The following is a 26,407-nucleotide window of genomic DNA, read 5'->3' on the forward strand; positions in this document are numbered from 1 at the left end:
CATAAAACTAGCAATATTTTCTTCAACTAATAATTCATTTGGTAAACTATTATAAAACCCTGGTCCAACATGACGGATAGGGAAGAATGATCTTCGAGTTGAAGCCTGAGGTCGTCTTATCTGGGATGCTGTTCTGGTTGAGTTTTCATGGACATTACATCCAGCCACGAACATTTGACCGAAAGATTGTGGCAATAATCCACGCTCATATTTAAACAAAAACAAAGCTGAATAAAATTAGAAACTCCGTGTAAAGGCAGAATATGTCGTTCAACATATCTCCTTCTCACTGATGCACCTTTTTTATCACCACAAAGAACTCTAATAGCTGAGTCCCGCATCGCACGAAGCGGAAGTAGATGTGTCGGGAAAGTACTCGACCAAACGACATTACAGTACAAAAGGTATGGGTGAACAGTAGAAAAAATACAAAGACCTTATTACATCACTGGGGAAAAAATTCTTCAGCTTTCTCATAATCCCAACGTTCCTTGCAATCTTACTACTTAACAACTCTATATAGGGTTTATAACTTAAACATTCATCTATCAGGACACCAAAGTACTTGACAGTCTTTAGTCGCTGGATTGAAGTATCAACTATCCATGCTCATTAATCCATGGATAGTAATTGGGGTTTCTTCCGTAAACTAGAAACTGTGATTTATTGTTATTTAACCTCAGTTTGTTAGCTCTAGTCCATTTCCCAATTGTGTTCATACCCGTAATAAGCTTCTCCATGAGTTGCAGTTCTGTCTTTGCTGCCACTGTAAAATGCGCATCATCCGCAATTAGCGCAATAATTAACTTTATGGTTTCACTAACGGGAAAATTTAGGTCAAACGACAAACACTCGACAGCTCCGCACAATTCATTAATGAAGATTAAAAACAGGCCCGAGCACAGACCCTTGTGGCACACCATATTCAACTTTCTTTGTACCCGATAGGGCACCTCCAACACTCACATACAAAGAACGATTATGAAGGAAAGACCTTAAAAGGCCTAAGAACGCACCACGAAATCCACTAATATCAAGTTTTGCAAGCAGAATACCATGATCAACCGAATCAAAGGCCTTCACAATATCGAAAAAAACTGAGGCCGCTTTCCAACCAGCATCCATGCTCTTTTTAATAGTCGAAAGTGATTGGAGGGCAACTAATCCCCGTCTCACGCCCACCTTTTCCCCAAACGCATCCAATCAAAAATTTGAGATAGCCATTTTGTTCAACGTGGTTGAAAATTCTGGAAATTAGCTCTTTGAGCATGACCCCCCCAACCCTCAGGGAAAGGGTTGTAAGTTATGCATATATGGTTTTTATAGAAAGTGCTGTCGTAGAAACTTCAAAAAGGGCTCATTCGATTTTAAATTGAAATGGCTAGTGCCCTTTTAATAGTCGGAAGTGATTGGAAGGTAACTAACAACCCTTCCAGGCCCTTCATTTCCACAAACACATCCAATCAAAATTATAAGATAACCATTTTGTTCAACGCAGTTGGAAGTTCTGGAAAGTATATCTTTGAGCATGACACTCCCCCCCCCCCCAATGGTCTTCAGGGCAAGGGCCATAAGTTATTCCCTGGGGGCATATATGGTTTTTATGGAAGGAATGCTCGTATAAACTTCAGAGAGAGCTCATTTGATTGGAAATTGAAAGTTCTAGTTCACTTTTTAAGCCTCAAAAGATACCATAGGATAACCAGCCCCCCCCCACGTGCAATTTTCAAAAATGCATTCGATAAAAGTTTTGAGATAGCAGCTATTCTGTTAAAAATAGTTCCAAGATTTTATAGGGGCAGGCACTGTAAGTTATGCCCTGGGGCATATATGGGTCTTATGAAAGGGATACTCGTATAAACTTAAGAGAGGGCTCATTTGCTTGGAAATTTGAAGTTCGAGTTCACTTTTTAATAGTCAAAAGAGATCCGAGGGCATCTAGCCCCCCCCCACGCCCTGTTTTTAAAAAGTCGTTTGATGAACATTGTTGGATAGACATTTTGTAAAAAAAATAGTTCAAAGGTCGGATAAGAAAAACTCAATACAACCTCCCAGGGCCCGGGAGAAGGCGTTCTAAGTTATGCCCTAAGCGTATGTATTGTTCTTATTAAAGGGATGCTCGCATAAACTTCAAGGAGGGCTCGTTTGATTGGAAATTGAAAGTTCTAGTTCACTTTTTAAGAGTCAAAAGATATCCAAGGGCAACTAGCCCCCCTCCTTTTCCCCAAGCCTATCCGATAAATTTTTTGAAATAGCCATTTCATTAAAAATAACTCAAAGGTCAGATAAGAAAAAATTCCAGTGTCGACGCAACCCCCCAGGCCCGGAGACAGGCGTTGTAAGTAATGCTCTGGGAGCATATATCGTTTTATGGAAGGGATGCTCGTATAGGGTAGGCCTTAGGGTAGGCGTTGTAAGTTATGTCCTGAGGGCATATATGGTTGTTATGGAAGGGATGATCATATAAACTTCATAGAGGGCTCATTTGATTGGAAATTGAAAGTTGTAATTCACTTTTTAAGAGTAAAAAGTGATCGGACGGTAGCTAGCCCCCCCCCACACTCAATTTATTTTTCCCAGAGACACTTCATATAGAAGGGGTCTTCGTATAAAGTTCAAAGGGGGCTTATTTCAAAGGGGGCAAACTTTTTTCACATTGATATTATTACTTTGATACCAGTTTTTATACTTTGATGAACATTTGATTTTTTTTTAAGTTTGATTTTGAAATAAGGCATTTTTAAAAACTTGAAACTTTCTGCAATCAAAAATGAACAGAAATCAATTAAAAAAAAACTTTCCGAAAAAGAAGTTTTTCAAAGAAAAGTAAAGGCCATTTTAAACTTCATAGGAAAAACATACAACATACAACAGTCATAGGAAAAACTTACAACAAGTAATAATATAAATGAATACATAGATCTTAAAGCGAGTAATACTTAGATTGAATATGAAAATCAAGCTTAAAACAAAAAAAACATTTTGCTATTGAAGCATAAATGAAACTTAAAACTATCAGAAATTAAATAAACAATCAATGCAAACAAACATACAGTAGATATTAATGTAAATGAATAAACAAATCTTAAAACGACTGAAACTAAAATTTAATATTTAAATCAATCTTGAAACGAATAAAAATCACTACAATCATGAGCTTGGCTATCACCTCCTTCTCCCGCTGTGAAGTTTTTCAACCTACTAAGTCACCGGCACCTTACTGAAAACTATATGCGTCTTGAACAGTCTTGGAAAGTATGAACAACAACAAAAGGAATCTTTGATAGTAGAACCCTATCAGGAGGTCGTGACACTCACCCCTGCTGCCATCTACAATTTAGTTTAATGCTGACGGGACATAATTTATTCAAGGATTATCGATCGAGTCTAATGGGGGTCAAGGTCGATTTATTTGCTGTTGTTTGTCCAGGTGTAATGACATGAGGGGTGATTTACATAATCGATGGGGGAGTTATTGGTTCACGAAGGGGGAATTAGGAAACAAACATGGCTTCATTGTTGTTTGGCTAGCCTAACCCGAGAACTTGATTTACATAATCGCTAGGGGAAATTATTGATTCACGAATGGGGGAATTAAGAAACAAACATGGCTTCATTTTTGTTTGGTTAGCTTAACCTGAGAAATTGATTTACATAATCGACGGTGGAATTATTGGTTCACGAAGGGGGAATTAAGAAACAAACATGGCTTCATTGTTGTTTGGCTAGCTTAACCTGAGAAATTGATTTACATAATCGCTAGGGGAAATTATTGATTCACGAGGGTGGAATTAAGAAACAAACATGGCTTCATTGTTGTTTGGCTAGCCTAACCTGAGAAATTGATTTACATAATCGCTAGGGGGAATTAATTATTCTATTTTTAAATAGGGCTTCATTGATCTTTAGTGTCAGGAATTATAAATGACATCACTTGTTATCTTGGAATTATGCGGGAGTCTAAAGAGATAGAAATTCTATTTTTAAATACGGCTTTACTGAGCTTTAAGTCGGAGACATAAATTGATATTCTAACGAAACCTTAATAGTTTAGCTATGAAAATTTATGAGATGAAGAGATTAACGTAGGAAAGGGTTTCCTAGAAATTTGAAATGTGAAAGCACAGAGATGCTAAAAAACAAACGGAACACACTGAAATTACGTTTAGGGGATTATTTGGGCGAAACCGTTTTAGACATTTTATGGGATTATTTCGGCGAAACAGCTAGAGACATTTTAAAAGATGATTTTAGAAGATGGTTTTAGAAGAGAATTTGAGGGTCAAACTCTATGGTCGTTATAATACACAAGTTCCATTTGAACAGTGTTGTGAGGTCCTCTACCACAACCCCAAAGGCTTCCAATCCCCCTACCCAACCCCGAAGGAAGCCCCCGGTACTCAAAGGTCCCCCCAGCTCCCAAAGAGCCCCAGCCCCCCAAACGCCCACCTCAGACCCTCAAAGGCCCTCCCCAGGTCCTCAAAGGGCCCCCGGACCCCCCCAGGGCACCCCCGACCCCCGAGGTCCACCCCCCGGTCCTCCCAGGTCCCCCGGGCCCTATAAGCGCCGCGGGCCCGGAAAGTGCCGCATGGAGATGCGCCGCAGGGGGATGCGCCGCGGGTCGGGGGAAGCGCCGCAGGGGATGCGCCGCAGGGATGCGCCGCAGGGATGCGCCGCAGGGATGCGCCGCAGGAATGCGCCGCAGGGATGCGCCGCTTTTTGTTAGAGTTCTAGTTTAATTTAATTTTAGTTAAGAGTTTGATGTTTTACCGTTGAGTTTCAGTTAGAGTTCTTGTTTAGTTTTAGTTAAGAGTTTAGAGTTTTTAGCTTAGAGTTTTTGTTGAAGTTCTAGTTTAGTTTAGTTTTAGTTAAGAGTTTATAGTTTTAGCTTAGTGTATTATATTATATTTTTTTTTTTAGTTATATTTTAGTTTAGTTTTAGTTAAGAGTTTAGAATTTTAGCTTAGAGTCTTAGCTTAGAGTTTTTTTTAGAGTTGAAGTTTATTTTAGTTTTAGTTAAGAGCTTAGAGTTTTTAGCTTAAAGTCTTAGCTTAGAGTTTTTGTTGAAGTTCTAGTTTAGTTTAGTTTTAGTTAATAGTTTAGAGTTTTAGCTTAGAGTCTTAGCTTAGAGTTTTTGTTAGAGTTCTAGTTTATTTTTATTTTATTTTAGAGTTTAGAGTTTTAGCTTAGTCTTAGCTTAGAGTTTTTTTGTTAGAGTTTTAGTTTAGTTTAATTTTAGTTAAGAGTTTGATTTTTTTACCTTTGAGTTTAGTTTAGAGTTTTAGTTTAGTTTTATTTAATAGTTTAGTGTTTTAACTTATAGTCTTAGCTTAGAGTTTTAATTTGAGTTCTAGTTTAGTTTAGTTTTAGTTAAGATTTTAGAATTTTAGCTTAGAGTTTCTTTGTTAGAGTTCTAGTTTAGTTTAATTTTAGCTAAGAGTTTGATTTTTTTACCTATGAGTTTCAGTTAGAGTTCTAGTTTAGTTATATTTAAGAGTTTAGAGTTTTTTTAGACTTAGAAACAATTTTTGTTGAAGTTCTAGTTTAGTTTAGTATTAGTTAAGAGTTTAGAGTTTTAGCTTAGAGTCTTAGCTTAGAGTTTTTGTTAGAGTTCTAGTTTAGTTTAATTTTAGTTAAGAGTTTGATGTTTTACCTTTGAGTTTCAGTTAGAGTTCTAGTTTAGTTTAGTTTTAGTCAAGAATTTAGAGTTTTTAGCTTAGAGTCTTAGCTTAGAGTTTTTGTTGAAGTTCTAGTATAGTTTAGTTTTAGTTAATAGTTTAGAGTTTTAGCTTAGAGTCTTAGCTTAGAGTTTTTGTTAGAGTTCTAGTTTATTTTAATTTTATTTTAGAGTTTAGAGATTTAGCTTAGTCTTAGCTTAGAGTTTTTTTTGTTAGAGTTCTAGTTTAGTTTAGTTTTGGTTAAGAGTTTGATTTTTTTAACTTTGAGTTTCAGTTAGAGTTTTAGTTTATTTTTAGTTAATAGTTTGTTGTTTTACCTTAGAGTCTTAGCTTAGAGTTTCAATTTGAGTTCTAGTTTAGTTTAGTTTTAGTTAAGATTTTAGAATTTTAGCTTAGAGTTTTTTTGTTAGAGTTCTAGTTTAGTTTAATTTTAGCTAAGAGTTTGATTTTTTTACCTACGAGTTCCAGTTAGAGTTCTAGTTTAGTTTTAGTTAAGAGTTTAGAGTTTTTAGCTTAGAGTTTTTGTTGAAGTTCTAGTTTAGTTTAGTTTTAGTTAATAGTTTAGAGTTTCAGCATAGAGTCATACCTTAGAGTTTTTGTTATAGTTGTATTTTATTTTAGTTTTATTTAATAGTTTTTTTTTTTACAGTTGAGTTTAAGATATATTTATATTTTATTTTATTTTTAGTTAAGAATTTAGAGTTTTTAGCTTAGAGTCTTAGCTTAGAGTTTTTGTTGAAATTCAAGTTTAGTTTAGTTTTAGTTAATAGTTTAGAGTTTTAGCTTAGAGTCTTAGCTTAGAGTTTTTGTTAGAGTTCTAGTTTATTTTAATTTTATTTTAGAGTTTAGAGTTTTAGCTTAGTCTTAGCTTAGAGTTTTTTGTTAGAGTTCTAGTTTAGTTTAATTTTAGTTAAGAGTATGATTTTTTTTACCTTTGAGTTTCAGTTAGAGTTTTAGTTTAGTTTTAGTTAAGAGTTTGGTGTTTTACCTTAGAGTCTTAGCTTAGAGTTTTAATTAGAGTTTTAATTAAGTTAGGTTAGGTTAAGTTAGGTTAGGCTAGGTTAACCTACGTACGCACGCGTACATAGGTTAACCTAGCCTAACCTAACTTAACCTAAACTAACTTAATCTAACCTAACCTAACCTAATCATACACCTAACTTTTCGCATGTCTCTCACCTAACCTAAGCTAACCTAAGTGAAGCGTACGTAGGCTAACCTAGCCTAGTCTAATCTAACCTAACTTAATCTAGTCTAACCTAACCATACTCACCGGTTTCATTTTTTAAGGTTCATTTAGACGAGGTTACGTGCGCGCACGTAACCTCGTCTAAATGAACCTTAAGAAATGAAATAAAGCTATGTCGACTTTGCATGTTGATATAAAATATATCCTTAAAATAACTTATGGAGTTACCATACGAAGTTCAAAACTATGGCTCGTGAGAGAATCGAACCCTCGACCTTCGCGTTATTAGCATGACGCTCTAACCAACTGAGCTAACAAGCCATTAAGAATATTTACACTCGAACACTTGGATTTTGTTAATTTTAATATATGTATCCGATAAAAAGGATGTTGATGTAGAATTTAATCCGACTTAGACTTGGATTTTGCCAATTTTAACCAGCAAAACAGATGAAAGATCTTTTTGAAGCATTTATTCATTCTGATATTTAAATTTTGTCAATTTTGATTCGATGCATCTGACAAAGGATGTTGATAAAAAAAATTATTCACTCTGACACTTAGATTCTGTAAATGTTTTTCAATGTATCTGGCATAGGATGTTGATAAAAAAAAATTATTCACTCTGATGCTTATATTTTGTCAATTTTATATGCTAGTTTGGACTAAACTTCAACTCTAACTACATCTCTAAGCTACGATTCTATGCTAAATCTATAACTCTTAACTAAAACTAAACTAAACAATAACTCTAACTAAAACTCTAAGCTAAGACTCTAAGCGAAAATTATAAACTCTTAACTATAACTAAACTAAACGGAACTTCAACCCTAACTAAAACTCTAATCTAAGACTTTAAGGTAAAACTCAACACTCTTAACTAAAACTAAACTAAACTAGAACTCTAAATAAAACAATAAGCTAATAATCTAAGGTAAAACTCTAAACTCTTAACTAAAACTAAACTAAGCTAGAACTTTAACTAAAACTCTAAGCTATAACTCCAAGCTAAAACTCTAAACCCTTAACTATAAGTAAACGAAACTTCAACTCTAAGTAAAACTCTAAGCTAAGACTCTAAGGTGGAACTCTAAACTCTTAACTAAACTAAACTAGAAGTTCAAAAACTCTAGGCTATGACTCTAAGATAAAAACTCTAAATTCTTAACTATGACTAAACTAAACTTCAACTTCAACAAAAACTCTAACCTATGTGTCTATGATAAAACTCTAAACTCTTAACTAAACTAAACTAGAACTATAACAAAAACTCTAAACTATGACTCTAAGCTAAAAACTCTAAATTCTTAACTATAACTAAACTAAACTAAACTTCAACTCTAACTATAACTCTAAGCTAATACTCTAAGCTAAAACTCAAAACTCTTAACTAAAACTAAACTAAACTAAAACTCTAACAAAAACTCTAAGCTAAGAAACTAAGCTAAACCTATAAACTCTTAACTAAAACTAAACTAAGCTATAGCTTCAATAGAAGCTCTAAGTTATGAATATAAGCAAAAACTCTAAACTCTTGACTAAAACTAAACTAAACTAGAAATCTAACAAAAACTCTAAGCTAAGAGTCTAAGCTAAAATTCTAAACTCTCAACTAAAACTAAACTAAACTAGAACTCTAACTAAAACTCTAAGCTATGACTCTATGGTAAAACACCAAACTCTTAACTATTACTAAACTAAACTTCAACTCTAACAAAAACTCTAAGCTAAGACTCTATGCTAAAACTCTAAACTATTAACTAAAACTAAAATAAACTAAAACTTCAACAAAAACTCTAAGCTAAGACTCTAATTTAAAACACCAAACTCTTAACTAAAACTAAACTAGAACTCTAACTGAAACTCAGAGGTAAAAAAATCAAACTCTTAACTAAAATTAAACTAAACTAGAACTCTAACAAAAAAAAACTCTAAGCTAAGACTCTAAGGTAAAACACCAAACTCTTAACTAAAACTAAACTAGAACTCTAACTGTAACTCTAAGGTAAAACATCAAACTCTTAACTAAAACTAAACTAGAACTCTAATTGAAACTCAAAGGTAAAAAAATAAAACTCTTAACTAAAATTAAATTAAACTAGAAGTATAACAAAAAAACTCTGAGCTAAAACTCTAAAATATTAAATAAAATTAAACTAAACTAGAACTACAAAAAAAATTCTTATCTAAGACTCTAAGATAAAATTATAAACTCTTAACTAAAACTAAGCAAATATAGAACTCTAACTAAAACTCTAAACTAAGACTCCGAGGTAAAACGCTAAATTCTTAACTAAAAGTAAACTAAACTAGAACTCTAACTCAAACTCAAAGGTAAAATATAAAATTCTTAAATAAAATTAAACTAAACTCTAACTCTAACAAAAACTCTAAGCTAGGACTATAAGTTAAAAATATAAACTCTTAACTAAAAATAAACTAAACTTGACTCTATGCTAAAAATCTAAACTCTTAACTAAAACTAAACTAAACTAGAACTCTAACAAAAACTCTCTGCTATGACTCTAAGCTAAAATTCTAAAATCTTGACTAAAACTAAACTAAACTAAAATTCTAAGCTATGTCTCTAAGGTAAAACTCTAAACTCTTAACTACATGTAAACTAAACTAGAACTCTAACAAAACTCTAAACTTAGACTCTATGCTAAAACTCTAAACTCGTAACTAAAACTAAACTAAACTAAAATTCTAAGCTAAGACTCTAAACTCTTAACTAAAACTAAACTAAACTAGAACTCTAACAAAAACTCTAAGCTAAGACTCTAAGCTAAAACTCCAAACTCTCAACTAAAACTAAACTAAACTAGAACTCTAATTAAAACTCTAAAAGTCTAATCTAAAACTCTAAACTAAACTAGAACTTCAACAAAAAACTTTAAACTAAGACTCTAAGCTAAAAACACTAAACTCTTAACTATATCTAAACCCAACTAGAACTCTAACAAAAACTCTAAGCTAAGACTCTAAGCTAAAAACTCTAAGCTCTTAACTAAAACTAAAATAAACTTCAACTCTAACAAAAATTCTAAGCTAAGACTCTAAGCTAAAACTCTAAACTCTTAACTAAAACTATACTAAACTAGAACTTCGACAAAAACTCTTTGCTATGACTCTCAGCTAAAAACTCTAAACTCTTAAGTAAAACTAAACTAAACTATAACTCTAACAAAAACTCTAAGCTAAGATTATAAGCTAAAATTCTAAACTCATAACTAAAACTAAACTAGAACTCTAACAAAAACTCTGAGATATGACTCTAGGCTAAAACTCTCAACTCTTAACTAAAACTAAACTAAACTAGAACTCTAATAAAAACTCTCTGCTAAGACTCTAAGCTAAAATTCTAGAATTTTAACTAAAACTAAACTAAACTAAAATTCTAAGCTATGTCTCTAAGGTAAAACTCTAAACTCTTAACTACATGTAAACTAAACTAGAACTCTAACAAAACTCTAAACTCTTAACTAAAACTAAACTATACTAAAATTCTAAGATATCTCTCTAAGGTACAACTCCAAACTATGAACTTAAACTAAAAATAAACTAGAAATAAAAATAAAAACTAGAATCTAATAATTTAATCTAAGACATCAAAATATTACCTAAAACTAAAACAGAACTCTCAATGAAACTCATAGGTAAAAAATAAGACTCTGAGCTAAAATTAAACTAAACTAGAACTCTAACAAAAAAAACTCTAAGCTAAAATTTTAAAATCTTAACCATAACTAAAATAAACTCGAACTCTAACATAAAACTCTAAGATAAGACATTAAGATAAAATACTAAACTATTAAATAAAAGTAAACTAGAACTTTAACTTAAGCTCATATTTAAAAAATAAAACTATTATATAAAATTAATCTAAGATAGAAGTCTAGAAAAAAAAACTCGAAGCTAAAATTATAAAATCTTAAATTAAACTACACTAAACTAAAAATCTAAGCTAGGTATCTAAGATAAAAGTCTAAACTCTTAACTACATGTAAACTAAACTAGAACTACAACAGAAACTCTAAGCTAAGACTCTATGCTAAAACTCTAAACTCTTAACTATTAATAAACTAAAATTCAACTCTAACATAAACTCTAAGCTAAGACTCTAAGCTAAAACTCTAAACTATTAACTAAAAGTAAAATAAACTAAAACTTCAACAAAAACTCTAAACTATTAACGAAAAACAAAATATACTTGAACTCTATAAAAAAACTCTAAACTTAGACTCTTAGCTAAAATTCTAAACTCTTAACCAAAACTAAACTAAACTAGATCTCTAACTAAAAACTCTAAGCTATGACATTATGGTAAAACACCAAACTCTTAACTAAAACTAAACTAGAACTCTAACTGAAACTCATAGATAAAAAAATCAAACTCTTAGCTAAAATTAAACTAAACTTGAAGTCTAACAAAAAAACTCTAAGCTAAAATTCTAAAATCTTAACTAAAACTAAACTAAACTAGAACTCAAATTAAAACTCTAAGCTAAGACTCTAAGGTAAAACACCAAACTCTTAACTAAAACTAAACTAAAACTCTAACTGAAACTCAAAGGTAAAAAAATCATACTCTTAACTAAAATTAAACTAAACTAGAACTCTAACAAAAAAACTCTAAGCTAAGACTAAGCTAAAACTCTAAACTCTAAAATAAAATTAAAATAAACTCGAACTCTAACAAAAACTCTAAGCTAAGACTCTAAGCTAAAACTCTAAACTATTAACTAAACTAAACTTGAACTTCAACAAAAACTCTAAGCTAAGACTATAAGCTAAAAACTCTAAATTCTTAACTAAAACTAAACTAAACTAGAACTCTAACTGAAACTCAAAGGTAAAACATCAAACTCTTAACTAAAATTAAACTAAACTAGAACTCTAAGAAAAACTCTAAGCTAAGACTCCAAGCTAAAACTCTAAACTATTAACTAAAACTAAACTAAACTAGAACTTCAATAAAAACTCTAAGCTAAAAACTCTAAACTCTTAACTAAAACTAAACAAGAACTCTAACTGAAACTCGTAGGTAAAAAAAATCCAACTCTTAGCTAAAATTAAACTAAACTAGAACTCTAACAAAAAAAACTCTAAGCTAAAATTCTAAAATCTTAACTAAAACTAAACTAAACTAGAACTCAAATTAAAACTCTAAGCTAAGACTCTAAGGAAAAACATCAAACTATTAACTAAAACTAAACTAAAACTCTAACTGAAACTCAAAGTTAAAAAAATCAAAATCTTAACTAAAATTAAACTAAAATATAACTATACCAAAAAAAACTCTAAGCTAAGACTAAGATAAAACTCTAAAATAAAATTAAACTAAACTAGAACTCTAACAAAAACTCTAAGCTAAGACTCTAAGCTAAAACTCTAAAATATTAACTAAAACTAAACTAAACTAGAACTTCAACAAAAACTCTAAGCTAAGACTCTAAGCTAAAAACTCTAAATTCTTAAATAAAACTAAACTAAACTAGAACTCTAACTGAAACTCAAAGGTAAAACATCAAAATCTTAAATAAAATTAAAATAAAATAGAACTCTAACAAAAACTCTAAGCTAAGACTCTAAGCTAAAACTCTAAACTATTAACTAAAACTAAACTAAACTAGAACTTCAACAAAAACTCTAAGCTAAAACTCTAAACTCTAAAATAAAATTAAAATAAACTAGAACTCTAACAAAAACTCTAAGCTAAGACTCTAAGCTAAAACTCTAAACTATTAACTAAAACTAAACTAAACTTGAACTTCAACAAAAAATCTAAGCTAAGACTCTAAGCTAAAAATTCTAAACTCTTAACTAAAAATAAAATAAACTACAACTCTAACAAAAACTCTAAGCTAAGACTCTAAGATAAAACTCTAAACTCTTAACTAAAATTAAACTAAACTATAACTCTAACAAAAACTCTAAGCTAAGACTCTAAGCTAAAATTCTAAACTCTTAACTAAAAATAAACTAAACTAGAACTTCAAAAAAGACTCTAAGCTAAAAACTCTAAACTCTTAACTAAAACTAAACAAGAACTCTAACTAAATTAAACTCTTAACTAAAATTAAAGTAAACTAGAACTCTAACAAAAAGCGGCGCATTCCTGCTGCGCATCCCTGCGGCGCTTCCCTGCGGCGCCTCCCTGCGACGCATCCCTGCGGCGCTTTCCCCGACCCGCGGCGCATCCTCCTGTGGCGCATCCCCATGCGGCGCATTCCTGCCCCGCGGCGCTTCTCGGGCCCGGGGGACCTTTGAGGACCGGGGGAAGGGCCTCTGGGGTCCAGGGTGCCCGGTGAGGGCCTTTGGGGGTCCGGGGGACCTTTGAGGACCAGGGGAGGGCCTTTGAGGGTCTGAGGAGGGCGTTTGGGGGGCTGGGGCTCTTTGGGAGCTGGGGGGACCTTTGAGTACCGGGGGCGTCCTTCGGGGTTGGGTAGGGGGATTGGAACCCTTTGGGGTTGTGGTAGAGGACCTCACAACACTGTTCAAATGGAACTTTTGTATTATAACGACCATAGAGTTTGACCCTCAAATTCTCTTCTAAAATCATCTTTTAAATCATCTTTTAAAATGTCTCTAGCTGCTTCGCCGAAATAATCCCATAAAATGGCTAAAACGGTTTCGCCCAAATAATCCCCTAAAAGTAATTTCTGTGTGTTCCTTTTGTTTTTTAGCATCTCTGTGCTTTCACATTTCAAATTTCTAGGAAACCCTTTCCTACGTTAATCTCTTCATCTCATAAATTTTCATAGCTAAACTATTAAGGTTTCGTTAGAATATCAATTTATCTCTCCGACTTAAAGCTCAGTGAAGCCGTATTTAAAAATAGAATTTCTATCTCTTTAGACTCCCGCATAATTCCAAGATAACAAGTGATGTCATTTATAATTCCTGACACTAAAGATCAATGAAGCCCTATTTAAAAATAGAATAATTAATTCCCCCTAGCGATTATGTAAATCAATTTCTCCGGTTAGGCTAGCCAAACAACAATGAAGCCATGTTTGTGTCTTAATTCCACGCTTGTGAATCAATAATTTCCCCTAGCGATTATGTAAATCAATTTCTCAGGTTAGGCCAGCCAAACAACAATGAAGCCATGTTTGTTTCTTAATTCCCCCCTCGTGAACCAATAATTCCACCATCGATTATGTAAATCAATTTCTCAGGTTAGGCTAGCCAAACAACAATGAAGCCATGTTTGTTTCTTAATTCCCCCTTCGTGAATCAATAATTTCCCCTAGTGATTATGTAAATCAATTTCTCAGGTTAGGCTAGCCAAACAACAATGAAGCCATGTTTGTTTCTTAATTCCCCCTTCGTGAACCAATAATTCCCCCATCGATTATGTAAATCACCCCTCATGTCATTACACCTGGACAAACAACAGCAAAAAAATTGACCTTGACCCCCATTAGACTCGATCGATAATCCTTGAATAAATTATGTCCCGTCAGCATTAAACTAAATTGTAGATGGCAGCAGGGGTGAGTGTCACGACCTCCTGATAGGGTTCTACTTTTGATATATAATGATATTAGTTGTTGGAAGATCCATCAGTTCAAGAATTTATTTCACTCTAATTTCATTTTTATTTTCAATGCTGTAAGAGCTGGAAAAGAAAATATTTCTAATATAATTCGTTTTCAGTTAAGCGCCAATGACGCAATAGGCTTTCTGTTTTTATTTACAGTTAAAGAAAGGGGGCAGTATTCAAACTCTTGTTTGTAGTGAAACTATATTCGTCTTAAACAACTTTATAAAGAACTAATAAATTAAACTGAATATTTGATGTATAATGATATATTAATTGCCGAAAGCTCATCAGTTCAAAATTTTACTATAATTTTAATGTTTACTTTCAATATTAAGTACAAAAGAAAACATCTGTAATAAAATTGGTTTTCAGTAAAGCGCCAATGACGCAGTAGGTCTTAGACTTTCACAGTGAGAGAAGGAGGCGATACCCAAAATCTTTTTTGTAGTGATTTTTGTTCGTTTCAAGCTTGATTTGCATATTCAATTTAAGTTTCACTCATTTTTAGATTTAGTTATTCATTTACACTAATATCTATTGTATGTTTGTTTGCATTGATTGTTTATTTAATTTCTGTTCGTTATAAGTTTCATTTATGCTTCAATAGCAAAATATTTTTTCCGTTTTAAGCTTGATTTTCATATTCCATCGAAGCATTACTCGCTTTAAGATCTGTTGATTCATTTATATTATTATTTGTTGTATGTTTTTCCTATGATTGTTTATTTAGTTTCTGTTCGTTTTAGGTTTCATTTATTCTTTAATAGTAATTTCTGGTCGTTTTGAGTTTGAATTTTAACAGGTATTTGTATCTGCTGGGCTTAATTTTAAAATGGGCTTTACTTTTCTTTTAAAAACTTATTTTTCGGAAAGTTTTTTTTTTAATTAATATGAGATAAGAAGTCAAAGAGTTTTTTTCTTAAGGTCTTTAAGAAAACTGAAAACGAACAGTTTTTTCTTCTGAAAAAATTATAGAGGAGACTGAAAAAAAAATTATTGAGAAATACAAGATAGAGCCCCCCCTTGGATTTGTTGTTTTGAGGTACAAGAGGGCAGAAGACGTCCATTTGTTGTGGTGTGACCTCTTTTACTGCTTAAAAAGGGCACAAGAACTTTCAAATTCAGTTTGAATCAGCTCTCTCTCGAAATTCCACTGGTTTGACCACTGGTTCAATACTACCACCCATGGAAAAAGAAAAAAAAATACATAAAAATGCATCCATGACCCCTCTTCCTAAAAAAAACAGCACATTTTTCTAGACATGCTCAAAGCCTTTAAGTGGGTTCTCTGATTACTGAAGTTGATGGTGTAAATTTCACTATTATTCAGGTCATTTTATGGGGTGATGTTCTCTTTTTTGCTAAATCTAGAAAACATTCTGAGGCTCAAAATTATTAACGGGTAATTTCAAGCTTAATGAATTTTTCATAATTGGAATAATCATAAAAAGCCAATTCTTTTTATGTATGAAATATATTTACGGTTTTTAAAGTTTTTATAACTATTAACAGGATTCGCTCTTTACTTACAGCTCGTGACCACAAGCTGTTTGAAAATTTTTCTAGTGGCTGTTATTGCTAAATTATATTTTTAGTTAAATTTTCAAGCTAGCAACTGAAAATTGTGTTTAAGGAATCTTGGGACTAGGAAAATTGCTGCAGTGCAACGAAAAATCCCCCCCTCCCCCTACCCAAAAAAATTGTATTTTTGATAATTTTTTATATCATATTGTTTCCTCTGAACGATTCGAACTTCAATCACCCGTTTGAGAAGGAGATTCCTATAGCTGCTGTACTGAAGTAATCAGAGGCAACGCTGTAGCGTTGCCTACAGTAAAGGCCATACGGCTCCAATGTTTTATTATTATTATTTTTTTTCCCCCAGAGGCACTTCATATGGAAGGGGTCGTCGTAGAAGCTTCAAAGGGGGCTCATTCGATTGGAAATCAAGAGTTCTAGTGCCCTTTTTAATAGTCGAAATTGATTGGAGTGTAACTAGCAACCTCCCCCCCCCCACGCCCATCATTTCCCCAAACACATCCAATCAAAATTTTCAGATAGCCATTTTGTTCAGCGTAGTTGACTTCCAGATAGAAAATTTATTTTTGAGGAGGAAACTCCCCCACAACCCTCAGGGCAAGGGTTTTAAGTTATGCCCTGGGGGCATATAAGGTTTTTATATGAGGCGTTGTTGTAGAAACTTCAAAACAGGCTCATTCGATTGGAAATTAAAGAGCTAGTGCCCTTTTTAATAGTCCAAAGTGATTGGAGGGCAAGTAGCCCTACCCCTACGCCCATCATTCCCCCAAACACATCCAATCAAAATTTAGATATAGCCATTTTGTTCAACGTAGTTGTTTTCCTGGTAGAATATATATTTTTGAGGAGTATTCTCCCCCACAGCCTTCAGGGCAAGGGTTGTATGTTATGCCCTGGGGGCATATAAGGTTTTTTATAGAAGGCGTTGTCGTAGAAACTTCAAAACAGGCTCATTCGATTGGAAATTAAAGAGCTAGTGCCATTTTTAATAGTCGAAAATTATCGGAGGGCAACTAGCCCCCCTCCCCCCCACGCCCATCATTCCGCCAAACACATCCAATCAAAATTTTTAGATAGCCATTTTGTTTAGCGTAGTTGATTTCCACATAAAAAATGTGTTTTTGAGGAGGATACTCCCCCACAACCCTCAGAGCAGGGGTTTTGATTTATGACGTGGGGGCATATAAGGTTTTTATAGAAGGCGTTGTCGTAGAATCTTCAAAACATGCTCATTTGATTGCAAATTAAAGGGCTATTTCCCTTTTTAATAGTCGAAAGTGATTGGACTGTAACTAGCCCCCTTGCCCCCCCCCACGCCCATCATTTCCCCAAACACATCCAATCAAAATTTTCAGATAACCATTTTGTTCAGCGTAGTTGATTTCAAGCTAGTAATATATTTTTGAGGAGGACACTCCCCCACACCCCTCATGGCAAGTGTTTTTAGATATAACCTGGGGGCATATAAGGTTTTTATAGAAGGTGTTGTCCTAGAAATTTCAAAACTGATTCATTTAATAGGAAATTCAAAGGGCTAGTGTCCTATTTAATAGTCGACAAGGCTTAGAGTGAAACGAGCCGCCCCCCTCAACGCCCATCAATTCCCCAAACACATCCAATCAAAATTTTGAGATAGCCATTTTGTTCAGCGTAGCTGATTTCAAGATAGAAAATATGTTTTTGAGGAGGTCACTCCCCCACAACCCTCAGGGTAAGGGTTTTAAGTGCTGACCTGGGAGCATATTGGGCTTTTAAAGAGGGCGTTGTCATAAAAACTTTTCGAAAGGATCTTTCAACTAGAGCTTTTAAGAGCTATGGCTCTTTTTATATTTTGAAATTGACTGGATTACCCGTAGCCCCGCCCCCCCCCCCCACGCTCATAATTTCCCCAAACACATCCAATCAAACTTTTGAGATAGCCATTTTTCTTCAGCGTAGTTGATTTCCAGATTGAAAATATATTTTTGAGGAGGACACTCCCCCCCAACCCTCAGGGCAATGGTTTTAAGTTATGCCCTGGGGGCATATAAGGTTTTTATAGAAGGCGTTGTCGTAGAAACTTCAAAACAGGCTCATTCAATTGGAAATTAAAGAGCTAGTGCGCTTTTCAATAGTCGAAAGTGATTGGAGGGCAACTAGCCACCCCCCCCCCACACCCATCTTTTCCCCAAACACATCTAATCAAAATTTTCAGATAGTCATTTTGTTCAGCGTAGTTGATTTCCAGATAAAAATATTTTTTTGAGGAGGAAACTCCCCCACAACCCTCAGAGCAAGGGTTTTAAGTTATGCCCTGGGGGCATATAAGGTTTTTATAGAAGGCGGTGTCGTAGAATCTTCAAAACATGCTCATTTGATTGCAAATTAAAGGGCTATTTCCCTTTTTAATAGTCGAAAGTGATTGGACTGTAACTAGCCCCCTTCCCCCCCCCCACGCCCATCATTTCCCCAAACACATCCAATCAAAATTTTCAGATAACCATTTTGTTCAGCGTAGTTGATTTCAAGATAGAAAATATATTTTTGAAGGGGACACTCCCCCACAACCCTCAGGGCAAGGGTTTTAAGTTATGCCCTGGGGGCATATAAGGTTTTTATAGAAGGTGTTGTCGTAGAAACTTCAAAACATGCTCATTCGATTGGAAATTAAAGGGCTAGTGCCCTTTTTAATAGTCGAAATTGATTAGTGTGCAACTAGCCGCCCCCCCCCCCCACGCCCATCATTTTCCCAAACACATCCAATCAAAATTTTGAGATATCCATTTTGTTCAGCGTAGCTGATTTCAAGATAGAACATATGTTTTTGAGGAGGTCACTCCCACAGAACCTTCAGGGCAATTGTTTTCAGATATGCCCTGGGTGCATATAAGATTTTTATAGAAGGCGTTGTTGTAGAAACTTCAAAAAAGGCTCATTCGATTGGAAATTCAAAGAGCTAGTGCCCTTTTTAATAGTCGAAAGTGATTGGGAGGGCAACTAGCCCCGCCCCCCCCCCCAAGCCCATAATTCCCCCAAAAACATCCAATCAAAAATTTGAGATATTCATTTTTGTTCAGCGTAGTTGATTTCCTGATTGAAAATATATTTTTGAAGTGGACATTCCCCCACACCCCTCAGGGCACTAGTCGTCAGTCATGCCCTAGGGGCATATAAGGTTTTTATAGAAAGCGTTGTCATAGAAACTTCAAAAAAGGCTCATACAATTGGAAATTAAAGGGCTAGTGCGCTTTTCAATAGTCGAAAGTGATTGGAGGGCAACTAGCCACCCCCCCACACCCATCTTTTCCCCAAACACATCCAATCAAAATTTTCAGATAGCCATTTTGTTCAGCGTAGTTGATTTCCAGATAGAAAATATATTTTTGAGGAGGAAACTCCCCCGAAACCCTCAGGGCAAGGGTTTTAAGTTATGCCCTGGGGCATATAAGGTTTTTATAGAAGTCGTTGTGGTAGAAACTTCAAAACATGCTCATTCGATTGGAAATTAAAGGACTAGTTCCCTTTTTAATAGTCGAAAGTGATTGGAGTGTAACTATCCCCACTCCCCCTCCCCACGCCCATCATTTCCCCAAACACATCCAATCAAAATTTTGAAATAGCCATTTTGTTCAGCGTAGTTGATTTCCTGATAGAAAATATAGTTTTCAGGAAGACACTCCCCCACACCCCTCAGGGCAAGGGTTTTAAGTTATGCCCTGGGGACATATAAGGTTTTTATAGAAGCCATTGTCGTCGAAACTTCAAAACAGGCTCATTCGATTGGAAATTAAAGGGCTAGTGCCCTTTTTAATAGTCGAAAGTGATTGGAGTGCGACTTGCCCCCCCCCCCACGCCCTTCATTTCCCCAAACACATCCAATCAAAATTTTTAGATAGCCATTTTGTTCAGCGTAGTTGATTTACAGATAGAAAAGATGTTTTTGAGGATGTCTCTCCCCCACAACCCTTAGGGCAAGGGTTTTAAGTTATGCTCTTGGGGCATGTAAGGTTTTTATAGAAGGCGTTGTCATAGAAACTTTAAATAAGGCTCATTCGATTGGAAATTCAAAGGGATAGTGCCGTTTTTAATAGTTCAAAGTGATTGGAGGGCAACTAGCCCCCCCCCCCGCCCATCATTTTCCCAAACACATCCAATCAAACTTTTGAGATAGCCATTTTGTCCGTGTAGTTGATTTTCAGATAGAAAATATGTTTTTGAGGAGGACACTCCCCCACAACCCTCAGGGCAAGAGTTTTAAGTTATGCCCTGGGGGCATAACTTAAAATCAAAGGGTTAGTGCCCTTTTTAATAGTCGAAAATGATTGGAGGGCAACTAGCCCCCCCTCCCCCCTACGCCCATCAATCCCCCAAACACATCCAATCAAAATTTTGAGATAGCCATTTTTGTTCAGCGTAGTTGATTTCCAGATTGAAAATATATTTTTGAGGAGGACACTCCCTCACAACCCTCAGGGCAAGGGTTTTAAGTTATGCCCTGGGGGCATATAAGGTTTTTATAGAAGGCGTTGTTGTAGAAACTTCAAAACAGGCTCATTCGATTGGAAATTAAAGGGCTAGTGCCATTTTTAATAGTTGAAAGTGATTGGAGGGCAACTAGTCCCCCCCCGCCCATCATTTTCCCAAACACATCCAATCGAACTTTTGATATAGCCATTTTGTTCAGTGTAGCTGATTTCCAGATAGAGAATATGTTTTTAAGGAGGACACTCCCCCACAACCCTCAGGGCAAGAGTTTTAAGTTATGCCCTGGGGGCATATAATGTTTTTATAGAAGGCGTTGTCGTAGAAACTTCAAACAAAACAGGCACATTCAATTGGAAATTCAAAGAGCTAGTGCCCTTTTTAATATTCGAAAGTGATTGGAGAGCAACTAGCTTCCCTCCCCCCAGACGCCAATACTTTCCCCAAACACATCCAATCATAATTTTGAGATAGCCATTTTGTTCTGCATAGTTGATTTCCAGATAGAAAATATGTTTTTGAGGAGGACAATCCCCCACAACCCTCAGGACAAGGGTTTTAATTTTTATGCCCTGGGGGCATATAAGGTTTTTATAGAAGGTGGTGTCGTAGAAACGTCAAAAAAGGCTCATTCGATGGGAAATTCCGAGGGCTAGAGCCCTTTGTAATAGTCGAAAGTGATTTGAGGGCAACTAACCCCCTTCTCACGCCCACCTTTTCCCCAAACACATCCATTCAAAATTTTAAGACAGCTATTTTATTAAATGTAGTTTTAAGTTCTGGAAAATAGGTGTTTGAGGATTACAACTCCCCCAAAGCCCTCAGGGCAAATGATGTAATTTAAGGATTTTCCCAATCCTTCATATTATTTCTTATGGAAGGGATGCTCGTATAAACTTTAGAGACGGCTCATTTGATGGAAAATTGGAAGTTCTTGTTCACTTTTTAAGAGTCAAAAGAGACTGAAGGGAGATTAGACCCTCTCCCTCCTCCAAACCCTAAATGCATCAGATAAAAATTTTGAGATAGACATTTTGTTAAAATAGTTCAAAGTTCTGGTAACAAAAAACTCCAGTGTCGACACAGCCCCCCAGGGCCCAGGGGTAGGCGTTGTAAGTTATGCCCTGGGGCATCACTTATTAAGGGGGGTTTATAACTTATGGGAAGGGGTTTTTTATAGGAAGAACACATAGGAAATATATTATAATTATCCAATTATAAGGTTAAAATACATACTCTTTGATAGATGCAAAATTGCTTTGGCACACAAATTTCTATTAAGGTCAATTCCAAACAGTCGTGATCCCTTTGTGTCAGCAAGTGAAATGGTCTAAACCCCCTTATTGGAGCTATTTTTTCAATCCATTCATTGTTGTCAATCGCTGTCCACAAATTACGCAAGCTGTCTATTGTTCATATACAAGGTTTTTATCAAAGAGGTAATAGTATAGACTTTGAAAAAAGCCTCATTCGATTTAAATTGAAGGTTCTAGATCCGTTTTTTAAAGTCAAGAATAATCGGACAGTAAGCACCCCCCCCCATGCCATTAAAACTTTAAAATCTTTGAAGTAAAAAAAGAACAAAAATTAATTAAAAAAAACTGTTCGACATTTTTGATCTACTAATAAAAGCAGAGGCCATCCAATACTTTAGCTCTGCCGATGCACTTCCCTTTTACAGTTCGAGCACCGAACGGACTGAAATTACTACTATAGAGTGAATTAACTCCACAACGAACAAATGTTAAATAAGCAATCATAGCTTGGTATATTGATGCTTCTTTCTGGTACTACAAACACTAAAACATTATTCTCTCGGGTTTTCAAGATGGAGTCAAAACTTACAGAACATCCTTTATAAGTAATCAATTAAAAAAAAACTTTAGGTTTTAGGCTTCTGCAGTGAGACGATACCCAAACTCATGTTTGTAGTTATTTTTATTCGATTCAAGCTTGATTTACATATTCAATTTAAGTTTCACTCGTTTTAAGATTTATTTATTCATTTACATTAATATATATTGTATGTTTGTTCGCATTGGTTGTTTATTTAATTTATGTTCGTTTTAAGTTTCATTTATACTTCAATAGCAAAATATTTGTTTTCGTTTTAAGCTTGATTTTCATATTCAATCCAAGCATTAATCGCTTTAAGATCTATTTATTCATTTATATTATTACTTGTTGTATGTTGAAATTGCTATGATTGTTTATTTAATTTCTGTTCGTTTTGGGGTTCATTTATTCTTTAATAGTAATTTCTGGTCGTTTTGAGTTTGAATTTTAACAGGTATTTGTATCTTCTGAGCTTAAGTTTAAAATGGCCTTTACTTTTCTTTGAAAAACTTATTTTTCGGAAAGTTTTTTTTTAATTAATTACTTATAAAGGATGTTCTGTAAGTTTTGACTCCATCTTGAAAACCCGAGAGAATAATGTTTTAGTGTTTGTAGTACCAGAAAGAAGCATCAATATACCAAACTCAACAGTAATAAAACTCTTTCTCTTATCTATCCCTCTGTACCAAACTCAACAGTAATAAAGCTTTTTTTTCTTATCTAGCCCTCTGTAAAAATCTAAAAATAAACAGACCATATAAAACTCTCGAGAGAATAAGTTTAACCCATCGATGATGTTTCTGTGTCATTCTGAAAACTCTAGTCGTCTTATTTGAGCTTTTACCAAGTTTTCTTTTTTGCTTTTCATATCTGTCAACCAACATCCACTGTCAAGGTTCACAGCAAAAACGATGAGCTTTAATGAATACGCTAGCAATTAGTTAGAAGCCAAATGTTACTTAAGTGACCAGTAGCGTGAATTTGATGTACAAATCGATTTTCTTAGCTCTTACAAAAATAGGAAAAAAAACGACTTTTGAGTTAAAAATGGCTTTCGTTAATTTTTCAACAGACCATATGTAGGACAAAAACATTTTGGTAGTTTCTTATATTTCTTGAATTGACAAATGTCTAGTTAACATAGTGATAAAATACAGTTATTCCCACATATACCCAAACTGCCTACCTCTGTTTTCCATAAGGTTTATTTTTCAACTAGCAGTCATACCAAATAGAGGGTGGGGATTAGAAAGTTTAGTAGATATATTGTATCCCTAAGTTCACGACTAAGCTAGGTGTCTCTTGACATTTATTGGAGATTGCAATTAGTTTAAATTATGAAGATCAAGAATATGTTTCGGAATTTCTCTTTCGTTTTATTTACCCCATCAATACTTCCATGTTGAATCCGAACAAACTTTAAATGTGCTGTAGCACGTAATGTCCTTGTTTGGTGTTGCTTTAATTTGGCGCTTTCATTTCTTATGCTTTTTTTTGGCGGGGGGCATTTGTAGTGAACCACTTTAACTATCATGTATCAAATTTATCCTATGGCCTTTTTAAATGAAATTACTGGATACTACTATTATTATTATTAAATAATTATTAAATTTTTAAAAAAAATTATTAAAAAATTATTAAAACAATTATTAAAAAAAAAAAAAAAAAAAAAAAAAAAAAAAAAAAAAAAAAAAAAAAAAATTGCAAGCTATTTGAAAAGCTCATAATTTCGGACATTAAAGCTAGTTGTAAAGTGCCTCCCCACCAGTTTGGATTCCAAGTTGGCTTAGGATGTGCCCATGCCTTGCATGTAGTTGCAAATGTTCTACTGGATGCCCACATTTCGAAAGAAAGCCTAGCTATAGGAGAATATGATGTACGGCGGGCTTTTGATTCAGGTATCCATTCTCAGAATATGGTTGAGCTGAGAAAGTCCGGAGTTGACCGTGCTATTGTCAAACCCTTGAACGACATGTATAGTAGGCTCAAGGTCCGTATTAAACTGTCAGGTAAATTAAGTCGTAGGTTTGCTGTGGTGAAGAAAGGTATAAAACAGGGAGCCGTATCATCACCTGATCTATTCAACAACAGCATATCGACGACCCAGTCAAAAGTGGCCCCTTGCTGTATTTTTAAAGGCATTGACGTGTCCCTAGTTGGGTTTGCAGATGACCTTCTAAACTTTTCAAGAATTTTGTCTTCTTTGGAATCTAACTTTAAAATTTTGGAGATGGAGTATGATGAAATCGGGTTGAGTTTTAATGTGACAAAATGTGAAGTACTGTTATTTAACTGGAATGCCTCTCAACCCGAAATCCAACTAGGGTCACAGGTGGTCATGCCCTCTAAGTCAATTGTATACCTGGGTCTGCCGATCGGTGAAACTCTTCAGCATACACGAGCACTACTTGTAAAGCACATCGAGAAGAAGATCAGGTCAGCTTATGGAGCTTCGGTTTCCTCCAAGCGTAATCTAAATAGGTCGCTGCGTGCACAAATATTTGTTGCTGTTGCCTTACCCCATGTTCTTTACGTTTCGCCGTTCTGGAAGTTACTTACAAATTCGAATAAAGTAACTATAAGAAGAATATTCTTCAGGTACCTCAAGTTCCTACTTGAGATGCCATTAAGAACAAGTAATTCTTACCTAACGAGGCGGTATTCAGTACCTGATCCATTTACTGCGGTGGAAGCGTGTCTTAAAAAGTACCGTGATAGAGTAGAAGCGAGTAACCACCAGTGGACTGCCATTCTTACATAGTTGTATTATAGTTCCTTCGTGATTATTTTCATTTCAAGAAGTTTCGTTGTGTTTTGTATGTGCGTTTTCTTCTCTTTTGTTTTTTATCCGTCTTTTGTTCAATTGTGACGGGTTTTTCCAATATATTTATTTATTATTTATTATACTACTTTTAACATTACACTAAATAAGGTTTTTGTGCAACTTAGATTTTGTTAGGGCTTTTTGCTCTCTCGTTTCATTGCCTGGCTATGTGCATAAAATCAGCCTGGGTAGGGCTTTTCTTTTGAAATAATTTGGTAGGGCTTTTCTTTTGAAATAATACCTCCCAAAAAAGTAATAATTCGTTTCATCTATAATCGTTCAGGAACGGATTATGTACGTATTCCTAAAATATAACCATGCAGAATGAAGATCATCACATTTGAAAAATGTACTCCATAGGTGGCACTGAAATTAAAGTGAGTACTCTTCGAGCAGTCTGAGCCGATACGTTTTTAACATAGTAACTAGAGGTGGTGAAAACTATGACTAAATTCTTCAATTTAGTGGAATGTATTCCACCATTTCAGTCAGTAAAAAAAGTTACCCACAATTTACCCAGTTACCCAGCATAGTTACCCAGCATAGAATTATAAAGTAAAAGTGTAAACATACCATAACCAATTTTTGAAGAGTTACCTCCCTCAAAATTCTAAAAAAACGAAATTTTACAAAGTGCGAACGCATTAACCATATGTAATATGAAAATTCAAGTTGTATTTGTGAAATAAATAAAAAAAAAGAAAAAGAAAATTGAATATTATATTAGTTTTCCAGAATTGAACAAAATCTGAATATAAGGATGGCTTGTTTCATGACTGAACTTAATCGTAAATCATAATGATAACGCTTAATCGTAATGGTAACACTAATGTAATTACGACTAATCGTAAGTGTAATGATAACTGTGGAGCAGAGGGGGTATCTAAAAACTTACTTCTTGAGCTCAAACTTATGAAGGTTGAAAAAACATCAGATTCAAGATTAGCTTCCGAAATCTTGATTAACTTGACGATGAAAATTTCGATTCCAAAAGTTTAAAATCCTATTTTCTTCTTTAATACTGAAAATAGCAGCCGCGTTAAAATTGGTAATAAAAGGTTTTGTCAAGGTTTACCGGTACAGTATTTTCCAGCACTCAAGTTTTATGCGATACAAGATAATTAGCTTAATTCATTGGTGTGTTTTCTTGGCAGTTCCCTTACCTAAAATTTATTGCTATTGTGTGTTTTGCGGCTTTCAAGTTTCAGTTGTTTTTTTTTGTAATCTTTGCACGGAGAAGCAGAATAAATTGTATCAGAAATGTAATATCTGCCTCATCAGTTCGGCTTTCAGTGTAGATTCTCCTGTCCCGAGGCACTCTCTGCTGT

The 26,407-nt window shown here is 34.4% G+C and overlaps 1 protein-coding gene across 1 annotated transcript; it reads left to right on the forward strand.

The window, feature by feature from the left end:
• Window positions 1-24,170: 24,170 nt before the first annotated feature.
• Window positions 24,171-25,016, forward strand: LOC148947709 (uncharacterized). The gene has a single exon (XM_089095986.1). The coding sequence runs from the start codon at window positions 24,171-24,173 to the stop codon at window positions 25,014-25,016; it is 846 nt and encodes a 281-aa protein (XP_088952112.1).
• The last annotated feature ends 1,391 nt before the right edge of the window (window positions 25,017-26,407 follow it).

The sequence above is a fragment of the Artemia sp. Qi Xiang Cuo genome, chromosome 10, assembly GCF_049724085.1.
Source record: "Artemia sp. Qi Xiang Cuo chromosome 10, ASM4972408v1, whole genome shotgun sequence".
In the NCBI taxonomy this organism is placed as follows: domain Eukaryota; kingdom Metazoa; phylum Arthropoda; class Branchiopoda; order Anostraca; family Artemiidae; genus Artemia; species Artemia sp. Qi Xiang Cuo.